The sequence below is a fragment of the Mus musculus genome, chromosome 4 (genome assembly GCF_000001635.26).
Source record: "Mus musculus strain C57BL/6J chromosome 4, GRCm38.p6 C57BL/6J".
NCBI classification, from domain to species: domain Eukaryota; kingdom Metazoa; phylum Chordata; class Mammalia; order Rodentia; family Muridae; genus Mus; species Mus musculus.
In genome coordinates, this window is record NC_000070.6 from 118008900 (window position 1) to 118033449 (window position 24550).

The 24550-nt window shown below is 47.0% G+C and overlaps 1 protein-coding gene across 20 annotated transcripts in view; it reads right to left on the reverse strand.

Moving 5' to 3' along the window:
* The window catches only part of St3gal3 (ST3 beta-galactoside alpha-2,3-sialyltransferase 3), a 202821-nt gene that overhangs the window by 76748 nt on the left and 101523 nt on the right, over window positions 1–24550 (reverse strand). For all 20 annotated transcript variants that reach the window (XR_376302.4, XR_376301.3, XM_006502898.4 and 17 more), the window contains 2 exons: window positions 22941–22983; window positions 5806–5898 (listed from right to left, as the gene is read on the reverse strand). Coding sequence is in view for 18 of the 20 variants with exons in the window: in XM_006502898.4 (XP_006502961.1) it covers window positions 5806–5898; window positions 22941–22983 (136 nt within the window). In the remaining 2 variants the exon portion in view is untranslated. The remainder of the gene's footprint in view (window positions 1–5805; window positions 5899–22940; window positions 22984–24550) is intronic.

Here is a 24550-nt window from a genome sequence, read left to right on the forward strand (position 1 = left end):
TGTTTCCCATAGCAGCTGTACTGTTCTAACTTCTCTACACCTTACTAACTCTTGCTAGCTCTGTGTCACCGAGCAGCAGCTGTGAGTATCAGGTGGTTTCTTGTTGTGCTTCCACTTTGCACTTCTTTAATCAGTGACAGCAAGCATCTTTCTATATGCTTCTTGGCCATGTGCATATCTTCCTTTGAGAGGCACCTATATAACCTCTTGTCTATTTTAAAACCAAGTAGCTCTTTTTCACTGATGAATTTTAAGGGTTCTTTTTATATTTAAAATACCTTATTTTGAAACGTGTACATGTGTGTGTTAAGGAGAAATAAGTGAAATGATACTGCAGCTTTATGATAGGTAAATAAATAGATGTGAAGTGAATGAGAAAATGGCACAAAGAACGCAAATGGTTGTTACTTTCCATATGAATATTAGAAAATAACTATAAATTAAAAACCTACCCTATAAAATGGAAAATATCTACTACAAAACAAAAAAATATAGCTATTAAGCCAACAGTGGGGGTAAAATGAAATCATGGTATGTAATTAATCCAAAAGGAGGCACAAAAAGAAGGAAACAAACAGGAAACTAATGGTTATGTAGTAGACTCAGACACAACAATGTATTAATATAAACCATAATACAGTAGACTCTGACACAACCATATCGATGACACATATAAATGGCATATAACCTTAGAAGCACTCCAGTAAAAGTCAGACATCATCATATTGTATTAAAATGCAAGGCTCAACTATAGGCTGTCTATAAGAAACTTATCCTAAATATGAAAACACAAAGACACCAGATTAAAAGCAAGGATGGACTGTTGTCCCACCATACACGCAATCGCTCAAGAGCAAACAAAGAGCTTATATATATATGCTCTTTGAGATACATATATATATATATGGCAAAGGAGTCGATAAAGCCAATTTTAATCAAGTAGAGCAGTTAGAATGATTGACACCATAGGAAAACTTCACAAGAATTACCACTAGTGAAAAAAATTTTCAAAATAACCACAAGATCTAGACGCGTGATAGCAATAAGTATATAAGAACCAAATAACAGAGCTTCCAACTGAACGGAGCAAACCTGATGAATGAAGATTTCAGCACTCCTGTCAGAGTTCAGTGGCTAGAGAACCAGGAGAGACAAGGCAGGTTGACGAACGTCATCAAGTGGCCTTATCTGACCATCGCGTGTGGAGTACCCAGTAACAGCAAATCGTCTCTTCTCAAGAACACTCACTAAGATAAACCAGATTCTGCCCTCAGATCTCAGTCATTTAAAAGTAAAAATCATGGAAAGCACACCGTGATCACACACACAACCCCAGACAACTAGGGATTGAACAAAAACACTTTCAAAGAGCTCAGGAGTCAAAGAACAGCATTAAAGGACATTAGGAAAAATATTATCTGTAGCTTTAGTATAGCTTTTAGGTATTTGCCCTGGCTTCTAAGAACCTCAAGATAACAACACTGGGAGAACATTTTCCCTTTATTTTAAAATTTGTTTTCAATTCTTTGACATTTCACATGTGCACGTGTAATGTATTTTGGTCACTTCATCCCGAGGTGACTCTCTCGCATCCCCCTCCCATTCCTGAGGAACCGCCTCTTCCCTGAAAGCTCTCCTCCTTTCATACCTTTGAGGGGTCTTCTGCTATAATATTTGGGGGTCTTTTGATCTGATAGTGGGGGTGTTCTGAGCTAATGCTTAGTCTTTGGTGCTCATTGCTTGCCCGGAACGTGTAAGACTTGTAATTTTCACAGTGACAGGAGCTTCTGACAGAGAACTCCACACTCCTTGGAATCACGGGGTGACAGGAACATATCAATACAAATGAAGAGACTGTCAATGGACACCCAGGGAGCCTCAGGGGAGGGGCTGGCTTCAGGTGGACCAGTCACGTGATCAGAGGACTGACAGTTTCAGCCCCATCGGCCTGGCCTGTATCCTCCAGGCACGTGAGGAGGGCTAAAGGGAGAGTAGATCACCACTGCTAACAGTGTCATGCTCACACTATCATCACACTGAGGAATCCACTGAATACAGCAAGACAAGAAAAAAGAGTAAGAGGCACCGTGGCCAGTGAGACGGCTTAGAGGGTGTAAGTGCTCGCCTCAAGTGTGAGTACGTGGATTTAAACCCAGAACCCACATGATGGGGGAAGGACAGAGCGCACTCCAAAGTTGTCCTCTGACCTCCACATGTGTGCTGTGGCATGCCCCACCCCATTATACACATGATGATAAGTAAGATAAAATAAAAAATATATAAACTACTATACTGGAAAGGATGAAATGAAACTGTCTGCAGTAACAGAAGCCACGACTGTCCAACTGTGTGTGAATTTGTTACAAGGACAATGTTTGGCAAAATAGCTGGCATAGGCCAGCTGATTTTCAATAAGTGTGGACAGGTAATTCAGTGTTTCTGTATATGGGTGGGTGTCTGTCTGTCTGTCTGTCTGTCTGTCTCTCTCTCTCTCTCTGTGCACATATGTGTGTTGACGGGGTCACCAACACTATTTTGGAACTGCTAAACACCCATATGTAAATAAAGAAATCTCAAGCTCTTACATGCCACTATATACAAACAATAACTCAAAACAGATCAGAGGCTTAAATGGGAAAGCTAAACCCACAACAATTCTGGAAGAAAACAAGGAAAAAAAAGCCTTTCTGACCTTGTGTTTGAGAAATATTTCTTAGATACAATACCCTTAAAAGAGAAAAGGTGATGAGTTAATATTAAAGTTTCCCTACTATAAAGAATCCAGAGAATAACAAATTTCTACCTCGCCCCACCCTGCAGACCCAGGGCAGGATGCTCAGCAGCTGGGACTGTCAGACACTGCTGGTGGGAAAGAAAACTGGTACCCACACTGAAAGACAGCTTGGCAGTCTCTTACAAGTGAGCCACACATAAGAGGTTGGATCCAGTCAGTCATTGCACTTCTAGGGATTCGCTAACAAAAGGTGAACATATGTATTATTCGAAATCCAACACTCTGTTTCAATGGCTTTTTCTCTTCCCTTAAGCCATGCCCCAGTGCTCTGGTGGCTTTCTTTATAATGGCTTCCAATTGGAATTGCCTCCCATGTCTTGAACAGCAGCATTACATCTCTATAATGGAGCATTACTCAGTAACCAAAGGGAGGCAACAGCTAGGATATACAACGGCTGCACGGACTGTGAATACATCACACCAAGTGTGAGAGGCTGCCTGTAAAAGCTGTATGATGCTGCCCATAAGACATTTCAGGAACACTGCAGGGTTAGAAAGTAGGTCAGCAGTTGCCAGGTGCTGAGGGTGAGAGAGGGGCTCACCAAAAAGTGACCCAGGGAATCTGGGGGAGATGGGAATGCGCTGCTGCTCACACAAAGTCCCAAATGACACCAAAAGGCAAACTTTAGTGTTCATAAATTAAACTTCAACGAATCTTGTTTTTGATAAAATTACAATATACATGTTATGTAATCAACTTGGGAGGCAGAGGCAGGATGACCTCTGGGAGTTCGAGGCCAGTCTGGTCTGTGCAGCAAGCTCTAGGCCAGCCAGGGCTATATAGTAAGACCTTGTCTCAAAAAAAAAAAAAAAAGAAAGAAAGAAAGAAAAAGAAAAAAGAAAAGAAAGAAAGAAGGAAGGAAAGAGAGAGAAAGAGAAAGAAAGAAAGAAAGAAAGAAAGAAAGAAAGAAAGAAAGAAAGAAAGAAAGAAAGAAAGAAAGGAAGGAAGGAAGAAAGGAAGAAAGAAGAAAAATAAAAAAGCTATAGGGAAGCTGGATGGACAGTTTGAGGATGCTGGATGGATGGACAGTTTAGAGGATGCTGGATGGATGGACAGTTTAGAGGATGCTGGATGGATGGACAGTTTAGAGGATGCTGGATGGATGGACAGTTTGAGGATGCTGGATGGATGGACAGTTTAGAGGATGCTGGATGGATGGACAGTTTGGGGATGCTGGATGGATGGACAGTTTAGAGGATGCTGGATGGATGGACAGTTTGGGGACAGAACTTGGGCTTGGCTCTTAGCATCCCCCAGAAAAATGAAAATATCTAAAAGAAGATGGAGCCATGTAACGCAGTAATATGATAATCTCCAACATAACTTTTAGGAACAAAGAATGAACTATAGAGCAATAGAACACATTTCAATGTGTGATGATAGAGGCTGTCTCTGGGGAAATGGTCAAGAGCCACATTCCCTACCTACCCACTCCCAAGCTTGTATTACTTTCAGTTACAAAAGAAACCTATGTCCTGGTCAAAGAACACTTACAAGCATCTGGGCTAGGGATGAGCAATGTAGCTCATCCCTAGTAGTGTAGAATACTGTGCCTCACACTTTTCAGGGATTTAGTAACAGTTAGAAGAGGCAAGCAGTGGGAGTTGGTTCAGAAGGCAGAGCTCAGACTGGGAGAACCTGTCTGGGCAGCAGCTACTCTAGCCCTTACTTTTCACATGGAGCTAGGTGGGACTGCTCAGGATGGATCAGAGAGTGAGCATCCCACTCAAGACCTTGGATCTGCTTTGGTACCAGCTGTTTCCTAGCATCCCTCTTACAAACACATTGCATGTCTTGAGCGTGGGCTTGTAAAGATAGGAGGCAAATCCTTCCTTCAGAGAGCAGAGCTGTCCCCGTACCCCCGCTACATCTTGATGCCCAGAATCGAGACAACGTAGCTTGTCACCCCGTTCCTCATCAAGTCCTGATTGTACGCATAATGTTTTGTGCTCTGTGTAATGGTGATCTGTGTGTTATTGAAATGCTGATTTCTCAGCCCTCATACCTTGTTTCAATCCAGGCATGGCACTGTAACGCTTCTGTCAAGAATCTCCTGTCTCAAGTTTGTATAAACAACTCGTACCATTTATTTATTCTCTGCCTTGTCAATAAAAGCTGATAACTCAATGGCTGAGCAGAAGAGAGACTAGTTCCATCAGCTAGTGGAAGAAGAGAGAGAGGAAGGGAGAGGCAGACCTATCATGAGGAGGAAGGAGGAAAGAATTCTTGAGAGTTCAGCCAAAACATGGAAGACTTAATTGCAAGTTATCACTGGGATACTAGCTGGGAGATAGCCAGATTATCTTAGGGGCTAAGATAGATTATCTGACTGCCTAGATACTGAGGTGAAGTTTGGAAATAAATCTGAGCCTCTCTGTGTCACTATTGGGAACTAGCTAGGATAAAGAAATGTAGTCAATCATATTAATTTACTAAATACATTTGTAGTAAAGGTGACATTTACACTTGATAGAAACATTTGATAAACAGAATTTCCCACACCAGACACAGACTTTCTTGGCAAGCCTGAAATAAGGGAGATCAGGCACCCCAGAATGCAAAACGGACAGCCAGGGAAGGTACTAAAATACAGACAACTCAGGAAGCATTCTTCATTCTTGCTTTATTTGGCTGTCTCTCTGAGGCCAGCCAAGGGGACCGAGCTTGGATTAACCAATGATTCCAGGACCAGAAGTGTCAATGCTTCGCCTGGTGGCTCTGGACACCTGACTTCCAGGGGCCAGTCAAGCACATTCTACCCCCTGCCCCCTCTAAATACACTGCAAGGCCAGACCCAGCGCTTAGAGGCTGGATGCAACACAGAGTATGACAAGAGCAGTGTGGGCGGTGTGGACCCCACAAAATCAAAGTCCTTCCCTGGGCACCAGTGAACTAGACAGAGGAGGGGACCTAGGTGACCGGCTCATGAGAAGGTCATGTTCTCGCCGGCATTCCACATGATTGAGTCACAGCCCACACTATCCCAGCATCGAGAGCAAGGACCACATACCTGGGGAAGATGGCAGTCATCATGGCTGAAGCGTAGCCGGGTTTGCAAGCTCCCTCGGAAAAGTTTGCGTACTTGGTGGCTAGCTCGGCAGGCCTGCGGGAGAGAGAGAAGGTCAGAGCTGGGCACAAGAACAGCGGGAAGATCATCAGTCCACCAGGAGCTGCGGAGACTGAAATGGAATAGAGCCTTTCTACATCAAGTTCCTAAGAGAATTAGCCCTATAAAAATGGTTCCTCGGTGGCCTCCACAAAAGGGGCACCCTTCATTTCCTTTTACAGATTTTTTTGTAGTAAGACTGATCACCACAAAGGCTCTACGGCTGGGCAGGCAGTGCTCCCCGGGGAGCACTGCTGGACATAGCTTGTAAGGCCTTGACACATGCAAAGGCACAGGCTTTTGTAGTTCCCAGGCACGACCCTACCTGCCCAGTCTCCTGCTTTTATCCCCTCCACTCCCTCTATGATCCACCCAGTGGGAACATGCATGGCGAACGCATATGCGTTATGGAGCTACTGATGGATCAGTTTGACCTTCAGTTGAGCGTGCTCTACCCGGGGGCCCTCCCCCTGGAGAATGCCACACCTTCAAAACTCAATTCGGAGATGGGCTTCACAGGAGCGATCCCCTGACCCACTGACTGGGCTGTCTGCCTCTCTGCCCTGGCAGTCTCCTGACCCGGCATCCTTATCCTATGCCCACCCCCGGCTGCGCTGCTCCTCCACAGAACTGTCTCTCACTCCAGCATAAATTCTTGGGATCAGACCTCTGCCTGCACTTCGCACAGAGATGGGTACATGAAGCCCCCCCCCTATACATATTTTAAACCAAACCAATACTGGCAGCCTCCCTGTGATCTGAAGAAACCCCTGAAACCCCTGAAGAAACCCCGGGAAGCTTCAGGGTGGAGACTGCGAGCGAGCGCTATCTGAGGGCCGTGTCCTGGCCTTGTCTTGGCAGAGTGACTGACTATAACTGGATCATCTCTAGGCATCAGGTTTCCAAACCCTGACGTGTTCAGTGTGGTTCTGGAGTCACCACCCTCCACCACAGCTCTGCCCTGTGCCGTCTGGGAAACATCAGGACATCTTTAGTAAATGACCCTGTGAACACCAGGACTGAAGGCCTTGCCGGTGGTGTCACCTGCTCACTTAGATTCCCAGCCTCTGAGCTGCTCCCTTACCCCACCCCCGCCCCTTGCTCAATCCACACCAGGGCCAGGCTGCCTTGATGGGTGTGGCTCAATAGCAAGCTGGCCTTCAGCATGACCCCTGCAGTGTGGGAGTGTGTCTGCTGGACAGCCAGGAATGACCATATGTCATCAGCCGGGCTGTCAAGTTCAATTCACCCCTGAGGTGTTGTCCAGGGCTTTATGCAAGGGATTGCTCATTAAGTATACACAGAATTTTAGAAATCTACATTTTCAAGCCTTCCCTACCAATGAGATGCAAATGAGATGCAAATGTGAAGAGGGCCTGCAACTTTATTTGATAAACAAAACAAAGTTAAAGGTTCTAACGGGAGAAAGAAAGCTGTAAACAACTCTATTTTGGAAATGAAATATGGATGTCACTGCAATTCTGGAGCTTACTGGAAGCTCCTGGATGAAGGACGGTGACTAACAGCCTTTCCTCTCAATAGCCCTGGGAGTGGGTGCCCTGCATCACAGATAGATGCTTGAGGCTTAGAAAGATGAAGAGCCAGACCCAAGAGCATGCAGCTGCCTCTGCTCTCGGTGGGGATGCTGTCGTGACACCACCAGTGACACGATCACAGAGGCTGGCCTGGAGCCCAGCGCCAGTGGGAGCAGTTGACATGGCCGGATATGGGTAGAAATGAGGGTTAAGAAGGCCTCGCCCCACTCTTTCAAAGCATGTACACAGCGCTGTGGTATTTTGAGTGCCTTTGTGCCATGTCTCCAGAACCCTCACCCTCAGGGCTGTCCAACTCGTACCGAGTGTCTGTGGTCTTTCTGAATTCCAGAAAGTTTACAAAGAAGCTGGAAGACAGATGGCAGCTGCCATCCACAACACGGGGCATTGAAGAATGCAATGCTCAAGAGACAAACCTCTGACCATATCTTTCCTCTCCTGCTGCATGATCTCAGCTCTTGGAAGGCACCTGAAGAATGGCTATTGGACAGCCCAAGGCTCCTGGGCTGGGGTGATCCATGCTGGAGAGGAGGGCCAGCATGCCAGATGGGGTGCAGAAAAGTGGGAGACGGCAGAGCAGGCAGAAGTCTGTTCCTCCTAGGTGTGCAAGGTGACCAGTCAGGAATGATGAATGCTAACCAATTCATTTAGAAAAGCAAGCCTGGGTATAGTAACGCATGCCAATCATCACCAAATTAAAATGCCTTAGAAATGGCCTCCCGAAAGTCCCAGTGAGAGAAGAATAGGGGGAGTGTTGAGGATTCTGAGTCATACAGAATGCTGGGACCTCTGGGGCAGACAGCGGTCAAACCCACTAAGATTAATGGTTGCCAGCTCCCTCAGGCCAGAATAGTTAGTTTCTCTAGGCACTCACTCCAAATGCCAGGAGGCCCCCAGATGTCTGATCAAATCATTCCGCCCTTGTTCTCCCCGTACTCTGCAGCTGGCCTTTCACTGTGGAAGATGGAGTGCCGCATCCACTAAGAGCACCCATTGTGCGGTGAACGTGACTAAGAAGCCCCTGGGGTGAAGAGTATAAACCACACACTCTTCAGAGGAAGCCCAGATGACCAGACTGGAACCCAAAAGAAAACCCAACTCCCATTCCCCCACTCTGTTCGGAAGGGCAGAGTTTAGGGAAGCAGGCCAAGTCCTGCTAGTGAATGGAACGAGGGCCACATCTGGACTCAGGCTTCCTGAGAACACTGACAAGGGAGAAGAAACGGAGAATCCCTTAGCCCACTTAGCCTTAGCCTCCTGTTCGGGGGAACTCAGATCCCTGGGATCTGGTGAGGATGGGGTGAGACACATGCGGGGCGGAGGGCTGACCATCTTCTCAAGCAATGTACAAGTGCTGTAAGGAGAAGAAGGGGGCAGAGGCAGGCTGAGCACCTGGCCATGTCTGGATTCAATCCCATGGGTTGCTGTGCGGACTGAGGTGCGCATTGCAAAAGCCAACATGTGACGTCTTCTCAAGCAACAGACAAGCGCGGGATGGAAAAGAAGGGGGCAGAGGCAGGCTGGGCACTTGAGTAACAGAGTGAGGCCCTGTCTCAAAAAAATAACAACAAATCAAAAACATGAAGGAGAGAGAGTATTATACCCCATAGGGGCCAGCGGTGTCAAACACAGAGGGAGCTGACCAGGTGACACCTGGGTTGGAGAACTGAACCAGGCCGTAAGCAGGCTACTACTGAGGTATGGCTGGAATGGCTTCACTAGTGGGTGTGGGTGAGAATATGGGGGGGCAATGTGGGTGTGTGGTGGCTGTGAGGGTGTGTGTGTGGAGAGGAGTGGGAGTGTGGTGGGGGTAAGGTCGTGGGAATGCGGACAGTAGAGGTGAGTAGGGGCTAAAATAATGAAATAAAATTATATGCATGTAGGAAAACACCACAATGGAACACATTATTTTGTACAATCAACACTTGTTAATAGAAAGTAAGAGAAATGGCCTGTCATTTAACACAGGACATATGGCACAGAGTACTTAAGTACCAAGATTGTTGAGAAGGCTCAATTAGTCAGTTTAACTTGCAATGCTAATCAGCACAAATGTGAGGGAAGGGGTGGTGGTCGGGCAAAAAGCTTGCGGGTTAATCTCAAGGACTCTACAGACCAGTGATGGACATTTTGTGATCAACAGACCAAGTTCTAGAACCATCTCACATAGAACAAGGCACTAGATATGAGAGAAGCCTGGGCATGAGAGAAGGCTTGCCTTCTCTAACCCACTGCCTGACCACTCAGTCAGAGCCAACCACACAGTGGGGACCGCAGAGGCCCTCAGCAGGCTCCACCACTGCTGCCTCCATCCTGTCCTCTTTGCTTCCCAGAGATCCACTTCTCCAGTTACTAGAGCTGTTTCTGGGACAACCATGCGACCAACCCTGCAAATGGTCCTGGACTGAGTACGGGGAAACAGGCTCTGAAAAGACTCACCGCACGGCCAACTGTTTCCTGCTACAGGGTAGGTGAGTTTTTTATGAATGATGTACCGGGCAACCAAGACCAGGAAGGGCTAATTTCTGAACCTGAACACAGAGAAGGATCTGCGTGGTGACCAGATAGTAACAAACCCACTAAGCATCTCCGCCTCCGTCTAGAGACGCTGGCAAAAACCAAAAAAACCAAAACCATCTCACACAGCTCCAGCAACTGCTTTATTCAAGCAGCTGGGGCTTTGGAAATGGGAGAAGTAGCTTTGTTTAGCTTTTGTCACCTTATTTGATTATTAAACATTGCCATTTGAATTGTTCCCCTAAAACAGCTTTCACGTAAGAAAATAACTTAATGCCACGACAGCTCCACTTAGGCACCAAGGCGAACCTTTGCTCTGTATCTGTGTGCATGTCTGTCTGTCTGTCTGTCTGTCTCTCTCCCTCCGTCCTTCCCTCCCTTCTCATGTGCTCTCTCTGGTACTAGGGATCCAGCCAGTGGCCTCCACTGTACTTGGTGAGCACTGGCTCTATAGGTCTATTGCAGAGCTATAGCACAGTCACTGTCCCTTCTGGCTCTTGTTTGGCTAACCTTGTTACTATAGTAACAAGGGCCTCTGCGGGGAGTAAGGGAATGCCTGGGCTGGCTGTCCTTGGGTTGTCCTCAGTTTCTTCCTGTAGCAACAGGTGGCGGTGTCAACCCCCTCCACACTGGCTGTAGCTCTTGGTTTTCTATAGCTTTTATGGGTGATCCTGTTTAATCGGGGTTCTAAGGCCGACATTACTGTAGTTCATCTGGGGGCTTGGCTATTGTCTCCACCTGGGCTGGGAGGATGTTCAGTAGCCTCTGTGTGTTGGCCTGTGCTACACAACAGTCCTCACAGAAGTCCCACTAGGGGCCTGCTGTGACGGCTCCAGCCTTGTCTCCACACTCCAATTCTTTAAAAATATAAACACACCCTCTTTCTGGGTGGTAATGAAAAGAGCAAGGGAATTAACACACTGAGCGTGAGCCAAGCACCCAGCAGATCTATGATCTAATAGCTTTGTGTAAGCCACTAAGGCAGCGCTGCCTTCTGCCTGGGAGGGCGGGGCTGCAGGAGTTCGGAGGAGACGCAGTTGGGAGATGTGCAGCTCTGTTCACGCTCAAAATTTCAAATGATGAATGTAGCACAACTAAAAAGTCCATTTCTACTCATACCTTCCCTGTGTGCTCTGGGTGACAGTGGCATATGTGGTCGTCATTAGGAAAGCAGTCACACCTGAGAGTCACCGCAGGAAGGATAACACTGAGCAGTGACGTCACCCGCTGAAGCGAATGGTCCTGGACTGAGTACGGGGAAACAGGCTCTGAAAAGACTCACCGCACGGCCAACTGTTTCCTGCTACAGGGTAGGTGAGTTTTTTATGAATGATGTACCGGGCAACCAAGACCAGGAAGGGCTAATTTCTGAACCTGAACACAGAGAAGGATCTGCGTGGTGACCAGATAGTAACAAACCCACTAAGCATCTCCGCCTGCCGTCTAGAGATGCTGGCAAAAACCAAAAACCAAAACCATCTCACACAGCTCCAGCAACTGCTTTATTCAAGCAGCTGGGGCTTTGAATGCACCTAGAGCAGCCCTACCTCAAGGTAAGTATGGAGGACGGGAAGGGAGGGGAGGGAACTTATGTATGGAGGTCAGGGGAAAACCTGCAGGTTTTTCTACCACATCAGTGCTAGGGATTGAACTCAGGGCGTGAGGCTTAGTTATGGGGCCTTTACCTGCTGAACTACCTCGACAGTCCTGATGCTTTCATTAAAAAAAAAATAATAATAATAAAATTGATTTTATGTGTATGAGTGTTTTGCCTATGTACATGTCTGTGCATGTGTGTGTCTGATCCCCACAGAGGTTAGCAGAGGGTGTTGGAGTTACATACTGATGGCTGTGAGCTACCGGGTAGTGATGGGAACTGAACCTCAGTTCTCCGCAAGAACCCTTGAGCTGCCTCCTGATTTCATCAAATCCCTCGGTTTCTTTGGTAGAAAGAACATTGGCTTAAGCATGTGTGACCAACTGGTGGCCTCAGACTGTGTGCATCCCAGGCGAGCTATAAATGCTGCCCAGCACATTTGTAGATGGTAGTGTCTGTTGCAATGTGAAAAGCTTGGGTACCACTGAATCTTAAGGAAGAAAGACTAGACTTCAAGTAACAGGGTCTCCTCTGTGGTTTCTGTGGCTCTTAAAGTAAGCATAGGAGGGTGGATGGGAAGTCACCTGCCAGTAATGACTCCTACTGTAGTAATGGTCAACACCTGCATTCCCTATCCTTAGCTCCATCTGCACAATCGGAGACACACCAGTTTAGAGGAGAATAACTAGTCCTTCCACCTTTGTTACCCAAAGTTTTCTCTCTAACCCGCTTGCCAGCTCCAAACCCAACATTCGCATGCGCGGGCCTGGCTTCTATGTGAGCACCACAGAGGGGCCAAATCTCAACAGAGTTTTACTGAAAGTCACGGTAAAGATTCATGTCTGATATTCCTGTGCAGGATTAGGTAAATTCTTATCATCAGTTCCAGATAGTATTGTCCCTAAACCCACTACATCTAGGCTTCTTAAAGTGGGCGTATTCATTGGAGTAATGAATAGACTAGAGAGGGCTGGAGAGATGGCTCAACAGTTAGGAGCACTAGCTGCTCATCCAGAGGACTCAGGTTTGATTCCTAGCATCTACATGGAGGCTCACAACCACCTGTAATGCTAACACTCTCCACTGACCTCTTCAGGCACCAGGCATGAACATGGTACACATATGCACATGCAATCAAACACATACTTAAATAAACTCTACGAAGAAGATTCCATCAGAACAACACAGATGTATTATGGAATTAAACACAGAACTTTAAAAATTCGGACTCTTAAAGACCACAGTGCTTGAAGGGGGCCCTGTGCGGGGTGCTTATCCCTGCTACGCCCATGGTGCTCTGCAGGAACTGGTTCAGAAGTACAATACCAGGGACTGATGCTACAAAGCTGGAGCCTGTTCTCAAGAAGCTTGCAAGCCAGAGGCAAGAGGTAAATTAAAAACAAAAACAAAACAAAAACCTTCAAGGGTTAGCACAAGCAGAGTCACGCACAGGGCGTGGGGATGAGAAGACTGTCCTAGGGGTGTGTGTGGGGGAACAGAAGGGCGCTCTCAGCAGACACACAATAACAACATACACAAAGGCTGGGACAGGGAAGAAGGGAGGAAGGGAGGAAGGGAGAGAGGGAGGGAGGGAGGGAGGGAGACAGACACACACAGAGACAGACAGACTCACACACACACACTCACACACACACTCACACACACACACACACACACACACACACACACACACACACACACACACACACTGTGGGGGGGGGGAGGTGTTAAATGCTAGGGAACGACCACTAGACCAGCACTGACAGAGTAATGGAGTAAAGTTTGTAAGGACAGATCATGGTTCCTCTTTGAGAGCAGCAAACACTCATAACTTCTGGGCCATCTCTCCAGGCCTCATCTGGGTATCTTTTTAGTAAAGTATCACTTCTGATCATCTGCTCTTTTATAAATGGGTCGGTGGTTTTCTTACTGTTGAGTTTTAAGAGCTCTTTGTACATTTTGAATTCAAGTCCTTTCTCTTGGCCCTACAGCATAGATTAGACCGTAGTCAGGCATGATTACAGTGACAGGCCTGGAGCTACCCCTCCAAGGCTCTGACCCTGGCATGGAATAGATTAATACCGAACAGCCAGGGCACTGCTAACACAGGAGTCTCCCAGCCTGGCTAAATAGAGCAGTATCTGGAGTGGTCATGACTCACTGCATAAGTACATACATAGCTTGTGTGTGAGGACGCTTGCTCTTGGTGACAGTCACCTGGGGTAGAGCTCAGTTCCTCAGATAGAACGCAGAATCTTAAGCAGTTGTTCTCAATTTCACAGCATGTTAGACTTACCTGGGAAGGTTTAAAAGCCCCACTACCCAGGTTACCCTCTTAAACAATGAATTCCAAGTCTCTAGGGGTAGGAGTGGATATCTGTAACTTGTTTTTGATCCCTGGGTGACTCCAGTACTCAATCAAGACCAAGAATCACTGTACAAAGAGAGGTCCTGGTAGCTCTTGGGGTCTTGGCCACACAAGTATCAAGGTGTCCTAGAGGCAGTCTCTCTGCGCTGTGGGCTGTGACAGGCTGGCAGTTATGAAGCAGAGAGCCTAGCCAAGTCCCAAAACTGAGCTTCCCTGGAATAAACAAAGAGCGGCCTACACATGCGGGCTGCAGTGGAGACAGAATTCTACATGATGTCACTCACATGTGGCATCTGAAATGAGAGCAGAATGGTTTACCAGAGGCTGGGAAAACATGGGGTGATGGAGATGCATTGATGGGGGATGAGAAGAGACAAAGAGGGCGCACAATTTAAAAAAAAAAAGGTGCACAGTCAGGGCCGGCAGGAAAGTGAGTCCAGGCTCTATCACACAGAGGGCCACCAGAGCTAACAGACACTCTGAGAAAACTGGAATAGAGGGTTTTGAATGTTTTTGTCACAGGGGAATGGTCAGTGTTTGAGGTGATGGCTGGCCTGTTGATCAACACGCGGGTAAAAACCAACGAAAGCCCTCCTGCGTACAGATCCCAAATGGACTTTACAAAGCTGTCCGCTTATCCATCAATTTTAAGACCTGTAATTTAAAAGGAACTGTGTGTTTTATAAGCCAGGTTACCGTTTTGTGTTTCTTGTATCCTCAGGGTCCACTTCTCTGCTGCCCTCTTTCGTTTTTTTAGTTCCACACGTTTGCCTTTGCTTAGAAGAACCAAGAGAAAACCATCCCACCTCCCCCCACTCCTAAAGTATTGGAGATGCTACATTCCTTGACGTCAATGTAACTGTGGTAGCAGGGAGAAAATTCTGGATTAGGCAGGAGTCTCCTGTCTTTTTTCTCTTCCTTCCTTCCTTCCTTCCTTCCTTCCTTCCTTCCTTCCTTCCTTCCTTCCTTCCTTCCTCCCTCCCTCCCTCCCTCCCTCCCTCCCTCCCTCCCTCCCTCCCTTTCTTAAACTAATCTATACGTCCTAAAGAGAACTGGCAGATCTTACTGGACTTCTGTGTAAAGGTCGGCAGCGCAATTCACTTTCCTCTCTGATTTGACAAGCATTTGGGCACTGTTTGCTGCGTACCACACACACTGTAGCAGGCACTGTGACACCCCTGTGACCAGGTCAGTGCTCATTCCTGCCCTTATAAAGTCTACAGTTTCCCAAACTTGTTGCAGGATATTTGATCACCCTGTGAACCCCTGAGATTGTGTTATTTTCTGGAAAAAAAAAAAAAGTCCTTTCTAGTTGTAGTGTGGCTCAGCCTTTAGCACACACCTTTAATCCCAAACAGCAAGGGAAAGTTAGTCTGCAGAAGGAAACACCCAAGTTTGAAAGAGATGTCTAATTGAGTGGCAAAGAAAGACTTGACAGAATACGATATGCCCCTCTCTCATGAGGACAGGAAAAAGAGGCTACTTAAGAGAGTGCTACAGAAAAGAAGAAGGACAGACAGAGAGAGAGCGAGAGTGCGTGTGCAGTTTTACCTGGACAGTATACAGAGACAGGGTGCAGAGAAAGATCAAGCTAGACACAGGTGAAGACAGAACGAGCCGGAGAATGAGAAAAAGTTAATATGAGGCCAAGCAGAGCAACTCAGAAGCTGAGAGAGAAGCCAGACTGAATCAGTCAGCTTAGGGAAGAGTTTGAGCCAGACCAGCGAGTTGAACCATCCGGCCGGAGATCGGAAAGAACAAGAAAGGGTGAGCTTACTCAGCAGCAAGCCTTGGAGGCTGAAAACAGTCTAAGTCTGGATTCTACTGCATGGAGACTAGAAGCTTCCAGGACTAGGCCTAGGTTAGCAAATGGAGGCGGAAAGCCCAACAGTTACATCAGGAAATAACAGTTACTTTGATACAAACTTAGCACTGAATTCTCCTAGTTAGCTTTGGCAGTCAACCTGACACAGCCCAACTCAAAAAAGCTGTCTGAGCAGGACCCAGAGGAAGCAAGCCGGCAGGCAGTGTTCCTCCGTGGTCTCTCCAGTTCCTGCCTGAGTTCCTGCCCTAGCTTCCCCCAGGGATGGACCGTGACCTGGTGTAGGATGCAATAAACCTTGTCCTTCCTGAGTTGCTCCTGTCAGTATTTTGTCACAGCAACAGAAAGGCAAACAAGAACAGAAACTATGTATGGACTAGACACAGATACACAGCCTGGTTTGTTTTTAAGAGTAAGTGAACCTGACGGAGGTGGCCTGTGCCTTTAATTCCAGCACCCAAGAGGCAGAGGCAGGCAGATCTCGGTGAATTCCAGGACAGCCAGGGATATACAGTGAGTCCCTGTCTCAAAAGAAACAAAACAAACACAAACAAACAAACAAACAAACAAAGAGTAGGGAAGTGAAGACGTAAGGAGCCGGAGCTGGGGAGGGGAGGGTCAGAGGAGGGTAGACGGTATGAGCGGGTGTAGTTCTCTTGACTAAACTGTTTATCTCCCCGCCCCTGCCATCTTCTCATTTGTTAAAAGCATTTGAATATCATCTATTTTACAGTTATCTGCCAACGTGTCCATTCATGCACCTGTTTACTGAGCAGTCACTAGGCAACAGGTGCTAGGAAACAGCAGCAAAGAAAGTAGGGGAAGAATGGGCGGGCAAAGGTATGGAGCATCCACAGCGAGCACTCAGAGATCATCAAACCACAGCCAGGTCTGCTGAGCGGCCAATCTCTGGGCTGGAGAGCCAAGGTGGGGACTTGAAAGGCGGGGTCTTGGGTGGGAACTGGACGTAGATGAAGAAACAGGTGCCAGGACAAGACCAAGATGGACAGGTAATGGGCCATGGGGTGGGACATAGGTCAGGCAGGATTGTTGGGTTATAATAGCTTACACTCTGCCCAGCTATAGTGCTCAAAGCTTTTAATAAATACAGTACATCTCCGTGTCATTTTTCAGAGCTAGGGCAGGCATAGAAAAGCCTTATGGGAGAGCAGCCATGGTGGGGTATGGCTATCTAGATAGGGTAACAGTCCAGAGGTAGGGGCAGGCTGGACTTGGGATGCTGTACTTCAGGGAAAGGCAGCCAGGTTTGTTGATGGTTCTATTTCAGAGTCGAAGCAACGATGCTCCGGCTTCTCACTCGGGCAGCTGGAAGGATGGAGCTGCTGTTCTCTGAGATAAGCACGATTCTGGGAGGTGGGGCTGGGAATACGGAGGTTGGCTCTGGCTATGTGAAATGTGAGAAGCAGAGACACAGCCAAGGGAAGTAGGACCTGGATCAGTGACTCTGAGTATGGGAGGAAGGTCTGGGCTTGGTCCAAACCTGGGAGTCATTAGCATATAGATGACAAGAAAGGCCAGGAGACAGAAGACATGCACTGGATGCGGTCATCTAAGTGGCTGTTATGAGGAAGAGGTGACACAAAATACCTAGCACAGCACTGGGTATAAAATGCTTCCCCTTGCAAGCCATATGGCAGAGCTTGGCAAGGCTGTTTTAGAATTGGTAAATTTACCTCTGGCTCCCCCCATTCTCCTCTTGTTCCTATGTATTGTTGTTGCTGTTGCTGAGACAGACCTAACTATGTAGTTCTGGCTGGCCTTGAACATGTGACCCTCCTGTCTTGGCCACCCAAGTCGCTGGGAAGAAAGGCATATGCTTCTACAGTCAGCTTCCTCCCCCAGCGCTTTGGGCTGGTATGTGGTTATGTGCCTTTCTTAACATATAACCTGGTTTTCATAGGGCTCTTGGTGCTGAAAGTCACTGGTTTGGGACTTTATACCTTTGTCTTCACACAGAATTCTTCACTACATTAACTGAGCATTTAAGTCCCTACAACTGGTAATTATAAGACACCATACCATCCTTAGACAGGTTCCATGGAACACATACCCAAACCCAACTAAATAATTCAAGTCTAATCCAGTCTATCCCCAGAAGTCTCATGGGAGCGCAGGAATCACACATCTCAGCTCTGGTCCTTCGTGCATCCAGATGTCTTGTCTCCCAGGACCAGTGGCAGGCACCTTCTTGACACCTTCATGGTATCACGAGATTTCCTTAGGGCTTTGTGTGGGACGCCCAGCCTTGGGATGGGGCTTCACCAACACCTCTTTCAGTCTTTACTGAAGCATCACTTTTCTAGGGAGTCCTGCTGGCATCGCCTACTTCCACATGCTGTGTCCTCCACAGCACCCCCTCGCTGTACTGTTGCCCTCCTTAGCACATATTACTTCACAGGAATAAGAGTTTATTTATAACATTCATTAAAGATTTTGTGTTACTTATATGTGTGCTATGTGATTGCCCAAGGAGGACATTCACCTATAAAAAGGGCATTGGATCCCATGAGGCTGGAGTTCGGCCCTGTTGTAAGCTACTGGATATGGATCCTAAGAACTGAACACCACACCTCAGTAAGAGCATCAAGGGCTGTTAACCCATACCCCCTCCCAACCATTTTTGAGCCCCCACAACAGTTTGTTTATTGTACGATAATGTATTAAGATCTCCGTTGAATGAAAGAGGATTACCTGCCTTCCAGCTGTCATGGGGACAACCGTCTGAGCTCTCCCAATTCCTGACTTGAAGCAAGCACTAGCAGAAGCATTTCAGACAGCCTCCAGCCTCTCAAGGGGCCAGGCTTGAACCCTGAAGGGAGGCTGTGGCTATGAGCACTACAGCCAGGATGGCCAGCCCTGGGGGCAAAATGTGGCCAACAGCACTCACCACCTTGCTGACATTGAGTCCTCTTGTTCTCTCGCCCCACATCTGTGATACTTGTCTCATCTTCCACTCACTGAGCTCTGAATCTTCTTGCCTAGTGCTTCTCGCCTTGCTCCTTACTCTAGGGTTCCATTATGTTCCACGAGGTCTTCACATCCCTGTATCTGCAGCCTCCTCCGTGATTCTTTTTACTGTCTACTCTCAGAGTAGTCTAGGTCTCCTCTACGGACACTACTTCTATTGCCTTCTGTGAAGGGCCTTTTTGTCTCCACACCATACAACTGGGGATGCCTGGCACGCCCTTCATACTCCACCACCTGTCCCAATCATCAGTATATGTACCACCTTTATTTTCAGAGCAAACTGTACATTGCTTATGATACCCAGAAAAACTACCCTTGCTGCTGTTGTTCACTGCCCCCTCTTATGTTCACCAAGCTAATGTGCATACACACACACACAAACACACACACATACATATATATGGCTTAGCCGTTTTGGTTTTATCCCATGCCCAAAGCATATAGTTGGTGTCAAGATGTATTGGCTAAATGAATAAATGCAAAAATGAAGTCAGGTATAGAATAGGAGGCAAGGAGAATATAGATCTTGTTTCGAAGCTCTGCCTTCCCCAACAGTAAGCTGATAAAAGACCCCAATAAAGGGGCTGAGGCTAAGAGCACTGGCTGCTCTTCCAGAGGACTAAGTTTCCATTTCTAGCACCCGCATGGCAGCTCACAACTATCTGTAACTATAACTCCAGTTCCAAGACATGCAATACTCTCACACAACACAGAAATTCATGCAGGCAAAATACCAATGCACATAAAATAAAAAATAAATAAATTTCATTTTTAGAAAGACCTCAATAAAGATATAAAGATACAGGGTATGGCTGGGTGTCATTTTTTTTTTTTTTTTTTTTTTTTTGGTTTTGGTTTTGGTTTCCAAGACAGGGTTTCTCTGTGTAGCCCAGGCTGTCCTGGAACTCACTCTGTAGACCAGGCTGGCCTCAAACTCAGAAATCCGCCTGCCTCTGCCTCCCAAGTGCTGGGATTAAAGGCATGTGCCACCACTGCCCAGCTTAGTTTTAAATTTCTTAGTTACGCTGTTATTTATTTGCTTATTGTGTGTAGGTATGGGCACTGGAGCAGTCAAAGGACAACTTGCAGGAACCAATGCCTTCCTTCCACAGTGTGGGTTCCAGGAATTGATCTCAGGCCTGCAGGCTCTCCAGCAAGCCCCATACTGGCTGAGCCATTTTGCTGGCCCACTTTTAAAAAGCTTTTAAATCTAGGGTCCGATCTTACAGTTTTTAGTTCTATGTACCAAGTTCAGTCTTGTATAGAGTATACAGACCTGTCTGTCATTTCAGCATGCAGAGTCTCTGCTAGTGTTCTCCCTTCTGTCGCCGGCTGCTTTTCACCGGCCTAACGATGAATGTTGTTCTCCTGTGCATCACTCTTTCCTGTGAACTGCTCGTTCCCTTCAACAGTTCCTTGCCAGGCGTTCTCATCCTCTTCTAGAGAGGGTTTGGGTTTGCTCCTGCCAGGTGCTTGGCAGCACTTGCCAAATCTGGAGTGTTTTACATGTGGGCTTGGGAATTCCTGGTTTACCCGAGCGAGCAAGTGAGCAAGCGAGCGACCAGACTCTGGCAAGGACAGCAAGTGCTTTCTGTCGCCTGCCGACTTTTGAGTCTAATCCACCCAGAGCTGGGGTAAGCTCCCTTTAATCCTGGCCTGGGGGCTCAGGGTTAGCTCTAGTATATTCTTACAGGGAGTCCTCTGCAGTTGCAGTTTAACATGGGAAGGGCCACAAAGTGGCAAATATGGAGAAGCTAATAGACCCAGAGGCTACAATCGGAAGCTCTAAACTTTAACCAGAGACTTTGAACGGTAGGGAGTATGGAAACTAGAGAATGGGGTACAAGCAGTATTTAAAGACAAAGCAGCTGTTATTTTTCAGGACGTATATATTTTTACTCAAGAAGCTAAATTAACCTGAATTGAGACAAACACAAAGAAATCCTGCCATTTGCCCACTTACAATAGATTATACAATGCTTTCTTTTACCGCCATAAACTACAATGGATGTAAGTAAATCATCTACATTTTTCATAAGGAAAAAAATGGGGTTCAGAAAGCTTGAATGGGCTGTTTAAGGTCACACAAACTAAGAGGCAGAGGCAGAGGCAGAATTCAGGCCCTGTTCTGATCTATGCTGTGAATAGCACACAACCAGAAGAGACTCTGTAAAGAGAGGTGGAAATATGGCGAAGGCATTCATTCCCCACACAGCAGAATTCTTAACTTAGACAACTCTCCCTGAGCACATCTGAGATTCCCTTGGTAGAAGGTGCTGGGCAGGAAGAGACTATGTAACAAGAGGCAGGAAGGTCCCAGCTTGCCCCTCACAATGTGAGTTAAACGCATGGCCATATAAACTCCCTGGACAAAGTCCAAGTCCCCTCAGACGACTCATGGAACTGGCCTGGTATGCAGCAGCAAGCTACACAGTGATCTAGTCCACACTGCTCATCTGTCAAGACAGCAGGGCAGGAGCACCCTCCTCCTTCACTGTGAAGACAGCTTAAACACTGTGGTTAGCACGTCCACCGTACCATCTCCTTTGTTCGTCCCTACGATTTGACTTGGTAATTACTGTCTCTTTTCTGGTCTGGTGGCATTTCACTTGCTTATGGCTTATACTTGATGTGTTTTGTTTTGCTTTTCTGTTCCTTGCACTAAACGGAGACATTTCTAAGAAGGGAGTGCACAGCTCTTCAGCACACTCAAACTTCATTCCCCAGATGTTTGGGGCCTAACATCTCTCTGCCTGCCTTGTAAAGACACCAGACCGTTCTTCCCCGGCAGCTGCCTCGATGATGTACAAAAACCGGGAGAGCCACAAGGCCAGAACCCACAGCTTGAGGTCCCGGAGTCAAGATTCCAGAGAAAGGGGCCAGCTGCCAAGGCTTGCCAATGATGAGCCTCACATTATTGTGGTGATTTAATGTAGGTGTGACTATCACAATCTGAAGCAGCTGTGAATAAGACCTTATGAGGGGGAGGGGAGGAGAAATGCAATTCTGATCTTTCATGACATATGTCTCACTTAGGGGCATAAGAGCACAGAGATTGCTGACAACTGTATGAATGGTCTTAAACAAACAGAATAGACAGTGATCCAACTCATGGTGTGATGGTTAAATGGGTTTGTGGTCATCTATCCATCCACACATGCACGAACTCACCCATCTACCCACCCACCCACCTACCCACCCCTACCCACCCACCTACCCACCCCTACCCACCCACCTACCCACCCACCCACCCACCCACCTACCCACCCCTACCCACCCACCCATCCATCTATCCAAGCGTTCAGAGGTTGTTGAAACCTAACAGATCTATACCTATGCTGTTTAGGCACCAGAGAGACAGGGAAGAATACTGGAGAACTGGATATCCGTTACTCAAAAGCCCCTGAATGAGTCACTTCAATTAGATCCTTATAAACAACTTATAAAGCGTGTTATACTGTCTTCATCTTACAGATGAAATGGGCTCAGAGTAGCTAAGGAGCTTGCTGAAGAGCGCAAGTTCAGTAAGTGGCAATCTGGGATTTCAACCAAGTTCTGTCTGGCTCTGAGCCTGCGCCCTTAATAAATTAATAATTATCACACAGTTAATTATAGGAGAGCCAGACAATTGGCAGGCAATGGGGTTATGGAAACTCAAAGGAAGCCCGGAAGAGCCAATTTGGTGCAGACAGGAAGTAATCTTGGGGTTTTCCAAGTGACCTAGCAAGAAGAAGCAGTGTTGGACTCCAAGTAACAAAGCCCAGAGGACCGGGTCAGCCTTGTGTGAGGAAGTGCAGGAGCTCAAAGGGCAGAAGCTGGAGACCTGAGTGTGTGTGTGTGTGTGTGTGTGTGTGTGTGTGTGTGTGTGCGCCTGGTGGGAGGGCATCTCTGACAGGCTCCACCACTCCCACTCTGGAAAAGCTTTCCAGTACTCTCCAGTCCCTCTGGCTCTTGCAATGGCCTTCTGTAATGGGCCACCTGTGCCAGCCTAAGGCCTTGGTTTGTACCCACCACCCCATCCTGGCCAGGCCCCCGAATTCACTGACATTCTTGAAGATTCTGCTTACAACCTGAGGACAGAAGCCCCAAGGCATCTCCCCAGAACTAAGCAGGTAAGAGGGCAAGCCTTCGAAGCGAGACCCCAGCTCGCACAGCTGTCTACCCAGAGCTACAGCATTTCCCCATTCTACTTACAGTTTAGAGTCCAGCTTCAGGAGGAAGCCCAGCCTATCATACTCTGAAAAGGAAAAGCAGAAAACGTCACTGGAGTCACGCCATTGCTGCCACTGTGGCTGGCTTCCCCAGATCTACACCACGGAGACAGGCAGTGCTTGGAAAAGAACACACACTTCACACGCTTCAAAGAACAGAAGCAAGCACATATGCCTTAACAAATTTAAGTCACAAAACAGCTACTGAACATTTATTTTGTATGAAGAGCCAGGTTCGGAAGCAGCTATTTCCCAGATCACCTAGGCCATCCACTCCCATGTTAATATAGAAATGATTTCCTGAGTAAACATGGCGACTGAAACCGAAATGCGGCAAATCAGAGCCTGGACTCTGAAGAAAGAGATTGGAAACCATCTTAAGTTCCTCGAAGTTTTGAGCACAGAATCTGTTCAATGAGCCAGTCTCCTAGTCAGTGTCAGCTCCCAACTTGACACAACTTTCAGAGTTATTTGGAGGTTGTCTCAGTCAGAACGGCCTGTGGCCAGGTTCATGAAATATTTTCCAAATTAGCAGTTGATATAGAAGAGTCCCGCTTACTGCTGGCATTACTATACATGTGCCTAGACTGGATACAAGAAAGCTAACTGAGCAAGCTAGGAGGAGCAAGCCAGTTAGATGTGTATGTATGTGTGTGTGTGTACACATGCACACATGTATGTGGTGTATGTGAATTCGAGGGATGTGCAGGCCGTCGGGGCCAGAGTATATCCGGTGTCTTGCTCAATCACTCCTGCCTTATTCCTGTGAGACAAGGTCTCTCACTGAACCTGGAACTAGGCTACTGTCCAGCAAGTGCCCGAGATCCCCGTTTCTGCCCCCACAGAGTTGAGGTTATGGGTATATATGGACACACTAGCTTTTTATGTGGGTGCTGGGATTTGAACTCAAGTCCTCATGCTTGCTCAGCAAATGTGCTTACTTATCCTCAACCTGAGAGAAGACATCTTAGCACTGAAAATATCAACTAGGACACAAAATGCAATAGGCTTTCCTTCCAAGAGAATTCCCTCGGGGGAGCAAAGCTTTCTCAGATAATCCTAGTCTCTCTCTGATTCAGGCAAAATCAGGACTTTTTTATGGTAAGAATTTATAGAACCATCAAGAAAGACAAAAAGGCCTCAATTCTAAAAACTAAAAATACAACTAAAAAGCATTGCTTTCAAAGTTGAATATTCTTTCAATACCTGGATTCTGACATTCTAGGAAAAAGAAACCACAGATTTGCCCAATACTCGTTGATTGTCCCTGGCCACCCTTCGTGCTCCTGTCCCTTGGACTTTAGAACACACAGTGTACTCTCAAGAGGACTCCTTCCAGAAGTTAGCAAGGGCCTTCGTCTTGCTGTAAACCCAGACATCAGGTGGCAAGCAGGACAGCACAGGCGAGAAAGGGCAGAATGCAGTGCCCTCTGGAGTTAACACTCCATAACAATTATTAAGTGTCTCAAAATAAATAAATAGACCCAAGCTGAGTATAGTGGCACACAGCTATAATCTGATAATTCAGGAGGCTGAGGTAGGACGGTTGTTACTATGAGTTCAAGGCCAGCCTGGGTACTTTGGCAAGACCAA